The sequence below is a fragment of the Rattus norvegicus genome, chromosome 6 (assembly GCF_021556685.1).
Source record: "Rattus norvegicus strain SHRSP/BbbUtx chromosome 6, alternate assembly SHRSP_T2T, whole genome shotgun sequence".
Taxonomy (NCBI): domain Eukaryota; kingdom Metazoa; phylum Chordata; class Mammalia; order Rodentia; family Muridae; genus Rattus; species Rattus norvegicus.
The window spans coordinates 81,641,788-81,661,824 of NC_141539.1; the positions used below are offsets into that span (position 1 = coordinate 81,641,788).

General features: G+C 40.4%; 1 protein-coding gene and 1 pseudogene across 6 annotated transcripts in view; one reads left to right on the forward strand and one right to left on the reverse strand.

Moving 5' to 3' along the window:
* The window catches only part of Ttc6 (tetratricopeptide repeat domain 6), a 213,819-nt gene that overhangs the window by 136,804 nt on the left and 56,978 nt on the right, over positions 1-20,037 (forward strand). For all 6 annotated transcript variants that reach the window (XR_015622056.1, XR_015622057.1, XR_015622058.1 and 3 more), the window contains 4 exon segments: positions 6,614-7,067; positions 7,360-7,489; positions 8,148-8,320; positions 10,675-10,811. Coding sequence is in view for 3 of the 6 variants with exons in the window: in XM_087554072.1 (XP_087410198.1) it covers positions 6,614-7,067; positions 7,360-7,489; positions 8,148-8,320; positions 10,675-10,811 (894 nt within the window). In the remaining 3 variants the exon portion in view is untranslated.
* On the reverse strand, positions 4,489-5,274 carry Rps6-ps8 (ribosomal protein S6, pseudogene 8; annotated as a pseudogene).

The following is a 20,037-nucleotide window of genomic DNA, read 5'->3' on the forward strand; positions in this document are numbered from 1 at the left end:
TGAATGGTTTTAGCCCTTTGTCAAAGATCAAATGACCATAGGTGTGTGAATTCAAAGGGCTGGATTATAAAATTAACTCAAACAAATCAGTAGCCTTCTACTCAAAGGATAAACAGGCTGAGAAAGAAATTAGGGAAATGACACCCTTCACAATAGTCACAAATAATATAAAATACCTGAGTGTGACTCTAATCAAGCAAGTGAAAGATTTGTATGACAAGAACTTCAAGTCTCTGAAGACTTGAAACTGAAGAAAGAAACTGAAGATCTCAAAAGTTGGAAAGATCTCCCAAGCTCATGGATTGGCAGGATTAATATAGTAAAGATGGCCATCTGGCTGAAAGCAATCTATAGATTCAATGCAATCCCCATCAAAGTTCCAACTCAATTCTTCATAAAATTAGAAAGAGCAATTTGCAAATTCATTTGAAATAACAAAACACCCAGGATAGGGAAAACTATCCTCAACAATAAAAGAGCTTCTGGGGGAATCACCATCCCTGACTTCAAGCAGTATTACAGAGCAATTGTGATAAAAGTTGTATGGTATTGGTATCGAGACCAGCACGTAGATCAATGGAATAGAATTGGATTTTAAGTCATCGTGAATTTGAGAAGATGGAGATATTTGTAGGCTATGATAAATGGATTGTATCTTTAAATATAAAAGGAGAGCTCAAGAGCAAGTAATAGTATGTTGAAATCATCAAACACATCTTCCAGGAACCTCACCGTGATAATGGTATCAATTAAGAAATTATAACGGAAGCACAGAAATCTATAAGAATGCTATTGAATGGCCCATGTGAGAAATAGTTGCTTGGTCTGAAGTGAGAGCAATTCAGCTGGTGAAATGTGGCCACATTCTAGACAGATGTTAGGAGTATAGCCAGCAGTATTTGCTCATGGACTACTGGAAAGACACGAGAAAGAAATCAAGGAGACGCCCAAGGATTTATACTGGAGCAATTGAAAACATGAAGCTTTTCCTAGAGGATCAACTGTGCAAGGAGTAGATGGGTCCAGTGAGATTCAAAGTCCTATTAGGAGTGCCTGTCAGTTTAGCTTCAGATCACTGTGACGTTATAGGAGAGGTGAGATCGTGGGCAGGCCAGTTACGGTAGATACTACTGCCCCTGCTGCATACATGTAAACCTCCAGTGATGGTTTGTATGTGCTTGGGCCAGGGTGTGGCCTTGTTGGAGTGGGTGTGTCACTGTGGGTGTGGGCTTTAATACCCTAGTTCTAGCTGCCTCGAAGTGAGTATTCTGCTAGCAGCCTTCAGATGAAGATGTAGAACTCTCAGCTCCTCCTGCACCATGCCTGCCTGGGATGGTGCCGTACCCTCACTTTGACGATAATGGATTGAACCTCCGACCTGTAAACCAGCCACCAATTAAATGTGGTCCTTATAAGACTTGACTTGGTCATGGTGTCTGTTCACAGCAGTAAAACCCTGTCTAAGGCACCCCCCTTGATGTTCCGTGTTATGCCTTTGGAAAAAGAAAGCCAGATCGACAGCTGCAAATCAGGTGTCAGAGGTGTGCACACTGCTTTAGCACATCTTGACCTCGGTGCTGTTGTAATGAACACCTGCTTAAATTTACCTTCACCATAAGTTGTAAGAATTTTCTTCCAGATATTTGGTTTTATCACTGGCCAAGCAGGAACAGGAAATGGAATGGTCACCTGTATTTGTCTTTGAAATTGCTGACGGTGCCATCACTATGAATGCACCATTTTGTCAGTGACCTGGTGGATTTTAATGTGTGCTGACTTCCTGGAGGATGGTGTGGGGTAGGGCAAGGCACCTCCAGAATTTTCTGCTTGTCTTTTTATTTTTAATTTTAAACTACCGTTATGTTCTTGTCTACACTGATTTTTTTTTCTGAGTTACTCTTTGCTGCTACACGTTCCAAGATAAGAAAATGACTACAGGGTGGGCCCTTCCTTGCCTCCATAGGTCCATTATTAGATAGTCAGAGGCTAATAATAGTCTTCTTATTACTTAATTAATTCCTTAATTTTATTGACTCAGTGTCATGTTACGTTTAGAGTGAGTATGTAGGGGCTGGAGAGATGGCTCAGTGGTTAAGAACATTGACTCCACTTCCAGAGGTCCTGAAGTCAATTTCCAGCAATCACATGGTGATTCACAGTCAACTGTAACGGGATCCAATGTCTTCTTCTGGTGTGTCTGAAAGTAACAACAGTATACACACATACAATATATAAATCTAAAAAAGAAATAGAGTATCTACTGACCTCCAGAAGGCCAGAGTACTAGTGTTTAGACTCTTTGGCGGAGGGGGTGAATTTGCAGATGCACGTGTCACATGGTTGGATACTGTCAGTGGGATCTGGCCTATGCTTCATGTCAGGTTTGGTTCTGAGATCTGGGCAAAATGACATGACTCTCAAATGCATAGCCATTTAGTTTTTACGCCCAGCAGACCGAGACATTTCTTGCTTATCTAAGTCAAACAATACTTGAGCAGGCTGCCCATCTGTCTTATCACTGAAAAAACTGTAGCCATTGAGTTATTGCCACGGGTCCTTACAAAGTAAAATTCTTTTATTACCATTCTGTTCCTGTGGTTAACTGTCGTAATTGTGTCTTTCTTTGTGTTCTGCACTGGCTAGGCAGTTTTTGCTGGCATTCACCACTCTACAGCCATATCTGTCCCACTGGGACCACTGAACCACAGCAGATCCCTCTTCATCCTCCACTTCTTCACCCCTGCCTCTGAGATCAGGATCTGTAGTGTTTCTTTATGTGCCCTCACTCTTGCGTTTTCTGTGTCTCCTCCAGGGGTTAGAGCTTGATTAGGGATGCCACAGTTTGGAGATCAGCTCTCCTTTCCCCAGGGATTTTTAAGAGCTCACTCATTGATGACAGTGGTTCTTAGAGTACTTTCCTTGTATCAGTGTGTTTTATGTGGAAACTTGTTAGAATGTAAACCCCAGGACCCTACCTTATTCCAGCTCAATTAGAGATTGTGAAGGCCCAAAAGTCTGCCTTTCCACAAGCCTCCTAGGTGTTTCGGATGCATGGTAGCTTCTGTGGTGATAGGTAGTGTAAGCCAGGCTGCACTAAATAGGGCCAGCAGCCACATGGATATGGGAGGGTGAGGGACTGGCAACTGTGGCTGAGCCAAAGTATTCAGATCTCACAGCTGGAGACTTTGGGATCCAGTGTGGTGAGTCAGTGTGATACAACACAGGTATGAGGCCAACATGATAGTATAGTAGTTAACAGCTATTTATGCAGGGGGAGGCTGCATCTCACAGCAATGGATATGATGTCTCTCAGACAGTTTCTGTTAGGAAAGATAAGTGGAATTTGGGGAAGGGATCCTGTTTTCCACGACTGCTTATTTAGTTTCGTGTTCATTCCATGGTAAGTTCATTATCTTGCTGCATTTAGGGGTTTGGGGCTTCCAGTTGGTATCACCCCTATTTTTTCTTTGAAAGCGTTTTGCTCAGCTTTCATCAGAGAAGCTTGTTCCTGGAGTAAATGTGGAGACAGAGAGAGAGAGAGAGAGAGAGAGAGAGAGAGAGAGAGAGAGAGAGAGAGAGAAGAAGGAGGAGGAAGAGGAGGAGGAGGAAGAGGAAGAGGAAGAAGAAGAAGAAAAGAAGAAGAAGAAGAAAAAGAAGAAGAAGAAAAAGAAGAAGAAGAAGAAGAAGAAGAAGAAGAAGAAGAAGAAGAAGAAGAAGAAGGGAGAAGGGAGAAGGGAGAAGGGAGAAGGGAGAAGGGAGAAGGGAGAAGGGAGAAGGGAGAAGAGGAAGAGAAGAGATGAGAGAAGAGAAAAGAGAAGAGAAGAGAAAGAAGAGAAGACAGGAGAGGCCTTGGAGAAGTCAGTCTTAAATGTATATCTTCATCAAACCCATCAAGGCTCAGGGATCTATATGCTTTTGCTTTTTTTTTTTCCTTTTTTTTTTTTTGGTCTTACTGTTTCATTGTTTTGATTTTTGTTTTTCTGTTGGGAGAGAGACAGAGAAAAGAAAGAACTGACATGACGGGGATTAGGGAGCTGAGGAAAATCTTGGAGGACTTGGGGAGGGGAAAGCATAATAAAAATATATTGCATGAAAAAATTCAAAGATAAAAATCCCTTCAAAAAGTGCCCAAGTGCTTACTGGAGGCACTCTTTTCGTCCTAGTAACTAGGTGACTCATACTTTGTAGGTTCTTGCTAGCTACCACTGGTATGACTGGAGTTTTACTTCCACTGCGTGATACTACTGCATTCCATGTGTTACCCTGTCCCTGCTTTTATGCTGTCCTTTCTGTGTATTTCCTGAGCTCCCTTCTAGTACAAAACAGTTTCTCCTAACTAGAGTGCATTCTCATCTTAACAATTTGGGGACCGTATGACAAAGGTGTATGGTAGAAGGAAGCAATGATTATTGAGGTATCCAGGGCTAAAAGCACTCTTTCTTTTCTTTCTGTTTTTCAAGGTCTCATTATTTGTTACTCTTCAAAGACTTATTTTTGACTGGACTCAGATTTAGAAATAGAAGCTCTCAGTGAGGACAGCCTACGTCTCTTGGCAATCTGATCCTGGCGCTTTTCTTTGGCTTCCTTCATTCTCCTGGCCAAAAGTTTATCGTATTCTGCAGCCTCCTCGTTTTTCTTAGTGATTTGCTTCTTCAGAGCAATAAATTGGCATTCATGTTGCAGGACACGGGGAGTAACAAGACGCTGAATCTTGGGCGCTTTGGTCCTGGGCTTCTTACCTTCTTTGTTTAAGGGCTTTCTGACAACATCATCTTCTTTGGAGAGATTAAAAAGCTTTCGGATTCTACTAGCTCTTTTAGGTCCCAACCGATGAGGCACAGTGGTATCTGTCAGTCCTGGAATATCCTTTTCTCCTTTTTTTTTTTTTTTTACAATAACCAAGTTGAGAACACTCAGGTTGGCATCCACAGTGCACCTGTGAACAGACTTGCACTTCCTTTCTCCAGTTCTCCTTGGTCTATAACAAGAATGCCCCTTACTCAACAGCAGGCGCACTCTGCCATGGGTCAAAATGCCTTGCTTCATGGGAAAACCTTGTTTGTCATTCTCACCACTGATCTGGACCACATAACCCTTCCACTCTTCACCAAGAGCATCAGCAGCTACTTCTGTGGCCATGCGCTTCTCATAGAACGTACGAAGCTTGCGTTCATCATCCACTTCTATGAGTTTCTGAAAGCCAGTGGCAGGGAAGGAGACACTCAGCTTCATCTTGACATAGCCGACCGCCTAGGAGGCATCACGAAAGAGAGCCACTCTTTATTTTCTACACCCAAGTTTGAGAAAATTAAAAAGGAATACTTACTAGGATTTGGAGGAAAACAGTTGTGTAGGAAAAGTTTCCTTGAAGTCCTGATCTTTTGTCAAGGGCTATATTCCAGTTGGAGACAACCTACCTTGAAGGTACCCCAGAGGGTACCAAGTGTCTCAGCTAGGGTTCCTATTGATGTGATGGCAACATGACCAAAAGCCATCTGGGGAGGACATTTGTCTTACTCTTCCACATCACTGCTCATCACTGAAGGGAATCAAGGCTGGAACTCAAACAGGGCAGGGACCTGGAGACAGGAGCTGATGCAGAGGCCATGCAGGAGTGCTAACTATGGGCTTGCTCCTCATGGCTTACTCAGCCTGCTTTCTTATAGAACTCAGGATCCTCTAGTCCAGGGATGACACAACCCACAATAGACTGGGTTCTCCCACATCAATCACCAATTAAGAAAATACCGTACAGTCATGCTTACATTCAGCCCCATGCCATTAGGCACTTTCTGTATTGAGGATCCCTAATCTAAGGTGGCTTTAATTTGTGTCATATTAACCAGGATGCGATATCCCATGCAGGACAGATGAAGAAGGCGTTTACTAGAACGTGGAATAGAGATTGTAAGAAAGAATAAAAGAACAGGAGCCTTTTCCTACTTTTACTCTCCTGCTTTAGCACTTTTTTACAATATAAATTCTGTAAGTAAAAGATGAGGCTAAAGCTTCCTCTAGAGCAAACGTCTAGAAGAATGTCCTTATACCATCTCCCATAGCCACCATACTGCCACACTGATAGTAAATGCTACCCAATGGAAGCTGTATTGTTAATGAGAATTTGAAATGGAACCTGTAGCTGCATCATTTGAAAGCATTTAAATGATTAATTTATGAAAGAAATAAGGTTCAAGTTCTTATCCTCTGTAGCCGTTGGAAGAAGCATTTCCTTTATCCCTTCCTGCTTATCTTCTGAATTCCGCACTCCAACCATTATGCTAGAGGGCGAGGTAGCGAATTAGATTCGAACGGGGCGACATTGTCATTGTTGAAGCAGGTAGCGAATTAGATTCGAATGGGGCGACATTGTCATTGTTGAAGCAGTCTAGAGAGTCTGCCCCATTAGAAATACATTTCTGTTTAGTTAACAGAGATTCTTCATACCGTGTTACAGTTTTAATGATTGAAAATGTGAACTTGGGTTGCATAAAATTAGCAGTTTTTGATAAGAGAAAAATAGCAATGTTTTTGGTGTGTGGTTGAGTTTGAAATATTGATCAGAAAAGTAATTGTATTTTTGTAATTAAAAATAATCCTTTTTTTTTTAAACCAGATCAGTATCCCATGGAGTACTTCCTGGAGAGAGAAAGTATTTCCTTAAAGTTCCATTATATGAACGTCAAATAAGGTGCCCCAGCGTACCCACACTTTTAAACTTTGACCAGTTTGTTCAAAGCAGAGGAGGAATACCAGAAAATACTGATCCTCGGAAATGGGTTCTCGAGCTATTTACTAAAGAGAGATGTCAGAGGACACGCACACCAGTTGCGTTATCTGTTCAAAAGAGTGCCCCAGAGCCAGTGATAGAGATCTCCAAACTGGAGTTAACTGATTATGTGAAGTGTAATCTTCCCCCAGAGGTCATTAAGTACTATGAATCTGAACTGGAGTTACTGACTCAAGAAATAAAAAGTGAGAAAAAAAATCCGGCATTTGCGTATTGTAGGCGTGGAGCTATTTATCGAAAACTGGGAAAGCTGCAAAGTGCCATGAACGACCTGCAGGAAGTAAGTTAAAAAACAACTCAATTCATCATTCACATTGCTTTTGTTTATACTGTAATTTTCTATTGAGATGTTGAGTGGCAAATCATTGTTGAACAGCTTATGTGATTGTGAAGTACAAGTATTAACACTTTCAGATACTTATTAAAATACTAGATTGGGTGAGGATTGAGAGTTTTTATGGGCATACGTGTAGACCCCCGATGTTTGAGAAACTCATTTAATAGCGTTTCTTCCTTCTGAAAATGAACTCACCCGACTTTATACATGTGTTTTGGTTTTTTTTTTTTTTCAGACCATATTTGTGGAGCCATTGTTTCTAAATGCCTATTGGCACAGACATTTCATTTATCTTTTCCAAGACAAAATCAATGATGCTTTGGATGATTTGAATTTCATAACTAAGTACAATAAAAACCATGCAGGTGGGCTGCACATGGAGACAGTTCCAGCACTTGTCGCTTTACCTCAGCTCTTGTCGGCATTATAGACATAAGCGATGGATAGAAGTTCTGCACCAACTGTGTGAATGTCTTCAGCTTTAAAAATACAGCTTTCTTAATATTTCAAATGCAGAGTCCATATAACCTTACATTGTTTTTTTTTAGGGGCGGATGTGCTTTGTAAATCTTGGCCACACGTTTCAGAATGAGAGCTGTGGCGCCCTAAGTGCTGATTTCTAACTCTCTAAACATCTGGACGCAGAACCTTCTAGAAACGTGGAAATGTCATACTCATCTTTGAATCCTTAGCACTCATAGATCCACATCCTATAGTAGAAGATGGCTGAACATTTCTGATCTATGTTGCTCTCTGTGTGCTAAAATCCCACCCAATTTTGAGTCAGGCAAACTTAATATTTCAGAGCGAGTGGTAATTTTGCTACTTCAGAGTAACACTCCTTAAAATTGCAAATGAGTGTTCAGACTTTGAGGGGAAAAGTCTTTAAGGTGTGGGGCTTAAGAAAAATGAAATGAAGTTTACTAGTCAAAAATCAGTATAAGACTGCAGTTTTGGATAGGAGTTGCTGCCTTAAAATGTCACCGTTGATTGTAAAGTGGAGTCTTTGTCTTTTCTTTATAGAGGCGTACTTGTCAAAGGCAGAGATTTTCAGGGAGAAGAACGATATTACATTGGCAATTCTGAATTACAGTCAGGCCATTAAGTGCAGGCCCAAAGATGCTAGCCTCTACTTTAAGAGAGGGGAGATGTACGAGAAGACAAACAAAGTTCTGGCGATTGATGACTTCTCGAAAGTAAGCTTCCTGATGCCCAGCGCTCCCATCTACAGATTTTACATTGCAAACATTCTTATCAACTTATTTAAGAGTGTTTGGCTTGCATGTCTGCATGTGCACCATGTATGTGTCTGGTACCTGCAGAGGTCAGAAGACCATCAGGTTCCTGGAACTAGAGTTACAGACTCCAGTAACGGGTGCTGGAAACCAAAGCCCAGATCTCCTACAAGAGCAACACGCTTCCCCAATGCACTGAGCCAACCCCCTCGCAAAGTTCTTAAGAGTCACATATGCTGTATAATAAACCAATTATAAGCTATCTATAGAACTTTCATTGCTGGTATGCTCTTACACCAATTTGGTGATTTAAAAACATTGGTGAGTGAATGGAAATCAGAAGGTAGATGTGAGACACGGAGGCAACCCTACACAACTCCCAACTTTTCCAGTTTCTCTTCTTGGACTAAAAACTGTGGTTTTATAAGCTCTGAAAATTGCCTTTTCTCTATGGATAATAGAAGAAATAGCTTTCTCCCTTTATTAAACTCTTGGACAGCTGGCACCCTCTTCATGGAACCTACTGGTTTTCAAAGCAACTCTGATGACAGGGTTCATTCACCCTTTCATTCATTCACAAATGTTTGTTGGCTGAGACACTGCATAAGTAGTAGACAAATGGTGAAAGACTTAGAAATGTTTCTAGATTATGCATATCTCAAAGAAGAATTCTTAAGGGAAGATACAGACGCGTATGAGACACAAAATTATGCTGGTGTCATGAAGCAAAGCAGGTTGGAGAGAGGTGTCTGTATTCGTCTGTAGCTAACAGAATACTCACAAGGAAGTGAACTTTTCATTGAACTGCACCTTGAGGCTGCCACCAGGGCAACATTTCCCTCGGATGCAGCAAGACATGCATTTCTGATCAACTGATTTTGCTATAAAACTTAGTCCTAAGTACAATGGACAGCTTAAAAGACAAATTACTTAAATCATTTAATTCTGCGTGTTCCCAACTGCCATATTTCTCAGTGGTTTAGCTCGATATTCTTCTGCTTGAGGAAAGCGTTATTGTTCTTGTAACTTCTAATCTAGAAGTAACCAAAAATCTCTTTCGAAGATGTAAGATTACACATACTGAGCAGGTTTAATTTAGGAATATGTGTGTATATACACATACACATATGCGTGTAACAATTAATGAAAAAAGAGATCATGAATTTGAAAGAGCAAGGAGGGATATATCTGAGGGTTTGGAGGAAAGGGAGGGAAGGAGGAAATGAGGTAATTATAATGTCTAAATTAAAGGGAAACATGTAAAAATAATTATTGACTCTTCTCATTTCCTGTGTTGGACACCAGTGGTTTCAAAACAGATGAGTGCAGCATCCTGAAATCAAACCATTCCAATCTACATACGTAGCACATTTCTTTCCACTTTAAATGTCCTTGGAGAGCTCCTTTGTGCCAGCTGAACATACGGGTGACTCTGCTTCTGCCCTCCGCTGTCCCCTATGTCAGTGAGTAACTGTGAGGCACATCACCGCCTCTATTTCTTCTCGTGTTAGGGACTGGATCAAGCTGTAACCCATGTGACAGAATCAGCTCAGATCTTTCCTCCACTGTTAGGACAGAACGATGTAAGACAGTGTAGCTCTACCCTACTGGTTTTAGTTTTGAGATTATAATATAATTACATTATATTTCCCCCTACCCATCCTTCCTTCCAAACATCCCATGTAGTCCTGCTTGCTCTCTTTAAAATTTATGGCCTCTTTATTCATTATTGTTACATCCATATGTATATACATGTGTATATATGTATACACATATGAATATATATATATATCCACAACTATAGCTTGTTTAGACAGGATAGTGTTACTCATATGTATGTTTTCAGGGCTGGCTATCAGAAATCGGATAACCAGTTAGTGTGCTTTTCCCTGGGGAAGACTACTTTCCCCAGTCCCAGCATTCCTTTTGTAGAGATGAGGCCTTATGGTCTTTCCTCTGTTCACTTTGTCATGGGTGTTACTGTTCCCTTGTTCAGGTCATGCTTAGGCAGTCGTCCTGGTGACACTTAACAGGGTAGTTTCTGACATTACTAGGATATATAGGAATTTTTATCAGTGAAACTTTCAGTAGTCAAAATCTTTGGCTTCTTGTATTTGCTGCTTTTCGTCCTCTTATATAATGTCCCACTTAAAGAATTCGATGATGGGCACAGTTCTTAGTATAATCTTTAAACAAAAATCTGAAGCTTTTTAGCATATTAAAGCGAGTTTCTCTTATATAATTTGAAAGTGACTATGTATTTGTCTTAGTTTTTTGTCGTTGTCTAATCTGTTTGCATTCTCACACCTCTCTAGTGTATTTATTATGATCCCAAAAGATCAGACGCATTATGGAAACGTGGGATGTTTTACTTTGAAAACGAAAACTGGACCGGGGCCGTATATGATTTTACATCTCTGTTAAAACTTGAACCCCATAATTCTCAGGCAAGGTAGGAATTATTTGAGATGTACATTTTAAAATTATCTATTATTTAAATGTGTTTTCAGTAAAAGTGGCTTGATATAACCTGACAGCCCCCTTTTAAAACAATGAGGGTTTTCAGTGTCAAGCTATCTCACTGCATTTCCAGGTCCTCACTACTTTGTAATTGTGTAAAGTATTTGCTTAACACCCATAATTTCCTTCTTTACATTTCCCCTCCATTCATAGCCTGTGTAGCCACTGAGTACAGGGATCTGTTCAAATATTTTCCTGTAATATCTTACTGCAACTTGTGTATTAAGCTTCACTGTTTCTTTTTGTTCTTTTTAATTTTATTTTGTTAATTTTCCCTTTTAATGGAAATAGATTTTCCCCACATAATATGTCCTGATTACAGTTTTCCCTCCTTCTACTCCTCCCAGTTCATTTCTACCTCTCCTCCCTTCCAGATCCTCTTTCTTTCTATTTCTCATTAGAAAACCAACAGGTTTCTAAAGGTAATAGTAAAAGAAAAGAAAAGAAAAGGAAAGAAAAGAAAGGAAAGGAAAATAAGACTACCCATTGGAATAGGAAAAAACAAACGAATAGAAGTAAAACAAACAAAACAAAACAAGAAAAGATACAAGAAACAAACCAAGGCAGAGCCCCACTTGTTCACAGACTCAGGGATCCCATAAAAACACCAAACTTGAGGTTAAAGGACTCGTAGGGAAGAAAAGAGGACAAATATAAATAAAAGAGAAATAAAATTATGATGAAAAGAAAGGGAAAGCATTGGCCCAAGACAATGAGACAAGGAGCCTCCTAAGATGCCACGAGTTCGTTTTTCATTGGCATCCACTGTTGGGCGTGGGCCCTGCCCTGAAGAGAAGTTTGTTTCCCCAGTGAGACTTCAACACTAAATTTTCATTTGCAAGTGATTAACAATTCGAGATAGCTTCTGGTATAGGAATGGGTGCGTGTGTCTGTTTCTCCTGTAGGACCCCATCTGTTACAGACCTTTGAAGGACCTATGCACGTTGCCTCAGTATTAGTAAGTTCATGTGTGTGTCGACCCTTTTTATTTAGAGGGCCTTTTTTTATTTCCTTGGCTCCCTCCATCCCCTCTTCTTTCCACCTCTTCTTTCACAGGGCTCTACTAGTCCTTCTGTTTATGGAGACACCCCTTTTAGAACTGAGTGTGCCAAAGTCTTTCACTCTGCATATTGTATGGGAGTGGGTTTGTGTATTTGTACCCACCTTCTGCAAAGGGAGCTTCTTTGATTATGACTGAGCAAGACACTGACCTATGAGTATAAGTCATTAAGAGTCATTTTTTAATGTACATTCTTTTAAACAGTAGAATTCAGTCTTATCCTCAGCTCCTGGCCTAAGTAGTCTGTAGTCTGAGTTTCTTGGTCTCCTACAGTGTCAGGCATGGGTTCCATCTTGTAGAGTGGGCCTCGAGTCAAATCAGATATTTGTTGGTTGCTCCCATAAGCTCTGTGCCACCATTGCACTAGTACCTCTTGCAAGGAAGAGCCCATTGTTGATCCAAGGGTTTGAGGCTGAGTTGATCTTTATGTTTCTCCTTTGGTAGCGTGCAGAGTACCTTTCTTGTAACAAAGGTACTAGAATATAGGCATGAAGGCCCTATGTAGGCATCAGCTCAACTTCTCCAAGTTTGATGAGTTGTGTAGGTGTTGTCTTCAGCAGTAGAACCTTGCAATCAATCTGTGGAGAGCAATCTATGTGCTTAGCAATATGCTGGGTTGCTTGGGGATTCTCATGGGACCCCTTTGGCCAACAACTCAATTAGAGATAAACCATTCTTGAGACTAGGAGATATATTTATAATGATGCATGACTAGAGTTAAGGCTCTATATCCCCCCCCATTATAAGCTTTTATTGGGGGTCTGGTTTAGTTGAGACTGGTGGTCTTCCTATGGGGTCACTTTCTCTTTCAACTTCAATCCTTCCCCTAATTCAACCTTGGGGATCCCTGATTTCAGTCCAGTGGTTGGGTATAAGTATCTGCCTCTGTCTCAGTCAGCTGCTGGTAGGGCCCCTCAGAGGACAGCCATGCTAGGCTCCTCTTGTCTGTAAGCACATCACAGCATAAGTAATAGTGTCAGGCCTTGGTACCTGCCCCCCATGAAATGGATCCCAAATTGGGCCAGTCATTGGACTGCCTTTCCTTCAGTCTTTTATCCACTTTTGTCCCTGCAGTTCTTTGAGACAGGAACAATTCTGGGTCAGGAATTTTGACTGTGGGTTAGTAGCCCGTTCCCTCCACTCGAGGCCCTGTCTATCTACTGAAGGTGGACTCTTCAAGTTCCCTTTCCCCAATGTTGGGCATTTTGGCTAAGGTCACACTCAGTGAGTACTGAGAGTGTTTCCTTTCTCAGGTCTCTGGTACATTCTAGAGGGTCTCCTCACCTCTCACTCCCCAAGGCTGCTTATTTCCATTCATTCTCTTGGCCCTCCGCACTTCTCTACTGCCCTCCCAACCCCATGTCTGATCCTGTTCCCCTTCTCTCCTCCCCCTCCTCTCTCCCACCCAGATCTCTTCCTTCCTCTTTATTCCTGTGATTATATCCTTCCCCTTCTAAGTGGGATTGAAGCCTTCTCACTTGGGTATTTCTGCTTGTCCTTAAGGTCTGTAGCTTGTATCCTAAGTATTCTATGCTTTTTGGTCTAATATCCACTTGTCAGTGAGTACATATCATGCATGTCCTTTTGGGTCTGGATTACCTCACTCAGGATGATATTTTCTAGTTCTATCTATTTGCCTCCAAAATACATGATGTCCTCATTTTAAATAACTGAATAGTATACCACTGTGAAAAAGAACCACAGATTTTCTGTATCAATTCTTTGGGTGAGGGACATCTGGGTTGTTTCTAGCTTCTGTCTATTACACATAGGGCACTATGAACATGGTGGAGCATGTGTCTTTGTGTATGTCCAAGAGTGGTATAGCTGCGTCTTCAGGTAGAACTATTTCCAATTTTCTGAGGAACTGCCAGATTGTATTCCAGAGTAGTACCAGTTTGCAATCCCACCAGCAATGGAGGGGAAAGAGGGAGTGTTCCTTTTTCTTCACATCCTTACCAGCATGTGCTGTCACTTGAGTTTTTGGTCTTAGCCATTATTATTGCTGTGAGGTTGAATCACAGTGTCATTTTGATTTGCACTTCCTTGAGGACTAAGGACTTGAACATTTCTTTAAGTACTTCTGGCCCATTGAATTTCTTCTGTTGTGAATTCTCTGTTTTTTGAGATAATTGGTTTTTTGGAGGTTACCTTGATTTATTCCCTTTTATTGGATTTTTTAAATTTACATTTTAAAAGTTATCTCCTTTCCTGGTTTCCACTCTAGAAATCCACTATCCCATACCCCTCCCTCTGCTTCTTTGAGGGTGCTCTTTCACCCACCCACCTACTCCCTTCCACCTCCCTGCCCTGACATTCTCTAAACTGGGGCATTGAGCCTTCACATGACCAAGGGCCTCTCCTCCCATTGATGCCCAACAAGGCCATCCTCTGCTACATATTTGGCAGGAGCCATAGGTCTATTCCTGTGTACTCTTGGAATGGTGATTTAGTCCCTGGGAGCTTTGGGAGAGTCTGGTTGGTTGACATTGTTGTTCTTCCTATGGGGTTGCAAATCCCTCAGCTCCTTCAGTGCCTTCTCTAACTCCTACATTAGGACCCTATTCTCAGTCCAATGATTGACTGTGAGCATCTGCTTCTGTGTTTGTCAGGTTTTGGCAGAATCTCTCAGAAGACAGCCACATCAGGCTCCTGTCACCATGCAATTCTTGGTATCTGTAATACTGTCTGGGTTTGGGGTCTGTATATGGGATGGTGGGAGATTCTCTGGGTGGTCTTTCCTTCAGTCTCTGCTCTACTCTTTGTCTCTGTATTTCCTCCTGTGAGTATTTTTGTTCTTCCTTCTAAGAAGATCTGAAGCATCCACACTTTGGTCTTCTTCTTGAGCTTCATGTGTTTTGTGAATTGTATCTTGGGTATTTTGAGCTTTTGGACTAATATCCACTTATCAGTGAGTGCATACCATGTGTGCTCTTTTATGATTGGGTTCCCTCACTCAGGATGATATTTTCTAGATCCAACCATTTGGCTAAGAATTTCTTGTAGTCACTTTTTAATAGCTGAGTAGTACTCCATTGTGTAAATGTACCATATTTTCTGTATCCATTTCTCTGCTGAAGGGCATCTGGGCTCTTTCCAGCTTCTGGCTATTATAAATAAGGCTGCTATGAACAAAGTGAACTATGTGTCCTTGTTATATGTTGGAGCATCTTTTGGGTATATGCCCAGGTATATAGCTGGGTCCTCAGGTAGTACTATGTCCAATTTTCTGAGGAACTTCCAAACTCATTTCTAGAGTAGTTGTACCAGTCTGCAATCCCACCAACAATGGAGGAGTGTTCCTCTTTCTCCACATCCTTGACAGCATCTGCTATCACCTGAGTTTTTTATTTTAACCATTCTGACTTGTGTGAGGTGAAATCTCAGGGTTGTTTTGATTTGCATTGCACTGATGACTAAGGATGTTGAACATTTCTTTTTTCTTTTAAAGAACTTCCATTTTAATTATAGCTAAGTGTATTAACAAATACAGATATGTTTGAAAAATATGTATTTTAATGTTACTGTGAAATCTTGATCTAGTTGCTTATATCTTAGCTCCTTCCCCTCATTGAATCAAAGCAGAAAATGTCATTAAAAACAGAAACCTGCATTTTGCATTTCTATTTGTGTAGATAAGATTTTGTAAATACAGCATAAATTATTCCTTTTTATAATGTGATGATAGACAATATCCTCTTTATGATGTATATGTTATATTATGTATGTAATTGTATTTGGAAAGGGCTAACAAGGGATAGTGAATTTCATTTAAATTTTTATTTGTTTATAGTTCTTGCTGTGCAAGGCCATTAAGTACACATCAAAGGGATCTTAATAACCAGTAAGAATTGGAATTTGCATTTTTAAAAAGAAATAAACAATTAGTTTTATTTCACTATGAAAGAATCTTATAACATACCTTTGACAAAGAAGAGCTGTTTATGTAGTAATGGGGGTGAAATCAGAAAACTTCCAGTGGCAAAATGCTTTGTAGTTATGTACTGGTACGAGATGGATGTTGGGAAATGTTCATATCTCTTGATTAAGTGCATATGTATTGCAAGCTGGTATCATTGGAAGACAAGAAAAAGTAATTTCTACTCATTTAGCATTCTTCAAGGAATGTGTACTATGATAATGGGTGATATTTGTTAATATTCAAATAATTAACTTATTATATATTTTTAATAATATATAATAAATAATATATTGATATATTGAAGTTTTCATTATAATAGCTACTTATTTTTGCTATATTCCTCAGTTATATTTCGAGTTTTCCCAAATCATCCCCTACCTGACATGCCTTACAAACATATACATTCTCTAGCTGAATTATAAAAAAGAATGGCATAGATTTAGTGAACAAAATTCACATTTTTTGTCTTTACAGTTATGATCCCAGTTTCAATGAACATTATATAAGTCCTGGTAATTTACTTCCAGGGACCAAAATGTGGAGCATTTTATCTTCCTGTGACTTCTTTTTGCAAACCGAATTCAAGAGCAAATCAAAACAATCATCCATCATGATCAAGTAGGCTTCATTCCAGGGATGCAGGGATGGTTTAATATATGGAAAACTATCAACATAACCCACTACATAAACAAACTGAAAGATAAAAACCACATGATCATTTCATTAAATGCTGAGAAAGCATTTGACAAAATTCCACACCCCTTCATGATAAAAGTCCTGGAAAGAACAGGAATTCAAGGCCCATACCTAAACATAGTAAAAGCCGTATACAGCAAACCAGTAGGTAACATTAAACTAAATGGAGAGAAACTTGAAGCAATCCCACTAAAATCAGGGACTAGACAAGGCTACCCGCTCTCTCCCTACTTATTCAATATAGTTCTTGAAGTTCTAGCCAGAGCAATCAGACAACAAAAGGAGATCAAAGGGATACAGATCGGAAAAGAAGAAGTCAAAATATCACTATTTGCAGATGATATGATAGTATATTTAAGTGATCCCAAAAGTTCCACCAGAGAACTACTAAAGCTGATAAACAACTTCAGCAAAGTGGCTGGGTATAAAATTAACTCAAATAAATCAGTAGCCTTCCTCTACACAAAAGAGAAACAAGCCGAGAAAGAAATTAGGGAAACGACACCCTTCATAATAGACCCAAATAATATAAAGTACCTCAGTGTGACTTTAACCAAGCAAGTAAAAGACCTGTACAATAAGAACTTCAAGACTCTGAAGAAAGAAATTGAAGAAGACCTCAGAAGATGGAAAGATCTCCCATGCTCATGGATTGGCAGGATTAATATAGTAAAAATGGCCATTTTACCAAAAGCGATCTACAGATTCAATGCAATCCCCATCAAAATACCAATCCAATTCTTCATCGCATTAGACAGAACAATTTTCAAATTCATCTGGAATAACAAAAAACCCAGGATAGCTAAAACTATCCTCAACAATAAAAGGACTTCAGGGGGAAGCACTATCCCTGAACTCAGGCAGTACTACAGAGCAATAGTGATAAAAACTGCATGGTATTGGTACAAAGACAGACAGATAGACCAATGGAATAGAATTGAAGACCCAGAAATGAACCCACATAGGTGTATGGTCACTTGATTTTTGACAAAGGAGCCAAAACCATCCAATGGAAAAAAGATATCATTTTCAGTAAATGGTGCTGGTTCAACTGGAGGTCAGCATGTAGAAGAAAGCAGATCAATCAATGCTTATCACCCTGTACAAAGCTTAAGTCCAAGTGGATCAAGGACCTCCACATCAAACCAGATACACTCAAACGAATAGAAAAAAAAGTGGGGAAGAATCTTGAACACATGGGCACTGGAGAAAAGTTCCTGAACAAAACTCCAATGGCTTATGCTTCAAGATCAAGAATCGACAAATGGGATCTCATAAAACTGCAAAGCTTCTGTAAGGCAAAGGACACTGTTGTTAGGACAAAACAGCAACCAAGAGATTGGGAAAAGATCTTTACCAATCCTACAACTGATAGAGGGCTTATATCCAAAATATACAAAGAACTTACGAAGTTATACTGCAGGGAGACAAATAACCCTATTAAAAACTGGGGTCAGAGCTAAACTAAGAATTCACAACTGAAGAATGTCGAATGGCTGAGAAGCACCTAAAGAAGTGTTCAGCATCTTTAGTCATAAGGGAAATGCAAATCAAAACAACCGTGAGATTCCGCCTTACACCAGTCATAATGGCTAAGATAAAAAACTCCGGCGACAACAGATGCTGGGGAGGATGTGGAGAAATAGGAAAACTCCTCCATTTTTGGTGGGATTGCAAACTGGTACAACCACTCTGGATATCAGTCTGGGGTTCCTCAGAAAATTGGACATTCCACTACATGAGGACCCAGCTATACCTCTCTTGGGCATATACCCAAAAGATGCTCCAACATACAACAAAGACACGTGCTCCACTATGTTCATAGCAGCCTTATTTATAATAGCCAGAAGCTGGAAAGAACCCAGATGCCCTTCAACAGAGGAATGGATACAGAAAATGTGGTACATCTACACAATGGAATATTACTCAGCTATCAAAAACAATGACTTTATGAAATCATAGGCAAATGGTTGGAACTGGAAAATATCATCCTGAGTGAGGTATCCCAATCACAGAAAAACACACATGGTATGTACTCATTGATAAGTGGATCTTAGCCCAAATGCTCAAATTACCCTAGATGCACAGAACACATGAAACTCAAGAAGCATGACCAAAATGCTGATGCTTTACTCCTTCTTTAAAAGGGGAACAAGAATACCCTTGCTAGGGGATAGGGAGGCAAAGTTTAGAACAGAGGCTGAAGTAATGCCCCACACGAGACCCATACATATACAGCCACACAATTAGACAAGATGGATGAAGCAAAGAAGTGCCGGCTGACAGGATCCCCATGTAGATCTCTCCTGAGAGACACAGCCAGAATATGGCAAATACATAGGTGAATGCCAGCAGCAAACCACTGAACTGAGAAAGGGACCCCCGTTGAATGAATCAGAGAAAGGACTGAAAGAGCTGAAGGGGCTCGAGACCCCATACAAACAGCAATTCTAACCAACCAGAGCTTCCAGGGACTAAGCCACTACCCAAAGACTATACATGGACTGACCCTGGGCTCCGACCTCATAGGTAGCAATGAATAGCCTAGTAAGAGCACCAGTGGAAGGGGAAGCCCTTGGTCCTGCCAAGGCTGGACCCCCAGTGAATGGGATTCTTGGGGGGAGGGCAATAATGGGGGAAGGATGGGAGGGGAACACCCATATAGAAAGTGAGGGGGAGGTGTTAGGGGGATGTTGGCCTAGAAACCAGGAAAGGGAATAACATTTGAAATGTAAATAAGAAATACCCAATTTAATAAAGATGGAAAAAAATTTAAAAAAAAAGCATGCCCTTGGCATTTGGTATGTTTTGGTTCTTTGAAATGTTAGGAAGGACTCACTTCTGAAATTACATACTTTGTATCCAGCAGTGGTTCTTTCAAAACAACATGCATCTTGAATCCCTTGAAGACTGCATACTTCATTTTAAAAAAATATCTCATGTTATGTCCTAACAAATCAAAAATTTATATTTATTCTTTGAGATAGGATTTCTATGTAACATTATATGATCTGGAAGTTGCGCTGTAGACCAGAGATTCTCCTATATCTGCCTCCCAAGTGCTGAGACTTAAAGGCCTGCAGCACCACACCCAACTGATACTCAAAGTTCAGACAACATTGGCCTTTCCATGTGCTCCTACAGCATGCCACTGATGATGTTAACTGTCCAAGCCCAGGTCTGTTAGTGCTCCTTTCTTTTCCTCCCTTTTTTATTGGATATTTTAAAATTTACATTAACAATGATATCCATTTTCTTGGTTTCCCTTCTAGAAACTTCCTTTCCCATCCTTCTCCCTTTGCTTCTATGAGGGTGCTCCCTCACCCACCCACCAACTCCCTCCTTCTTCCCCACCCTGGAATTCCCCTACACTAGAGCATCAAGCCTTTACAGTACCAAGGGCCTCTCCTCCATTGATGTCATCCTCTGCTACATATGCAGCTGGAGCTATGGGTCACTCCATGCGTACTCTTTGGTTAA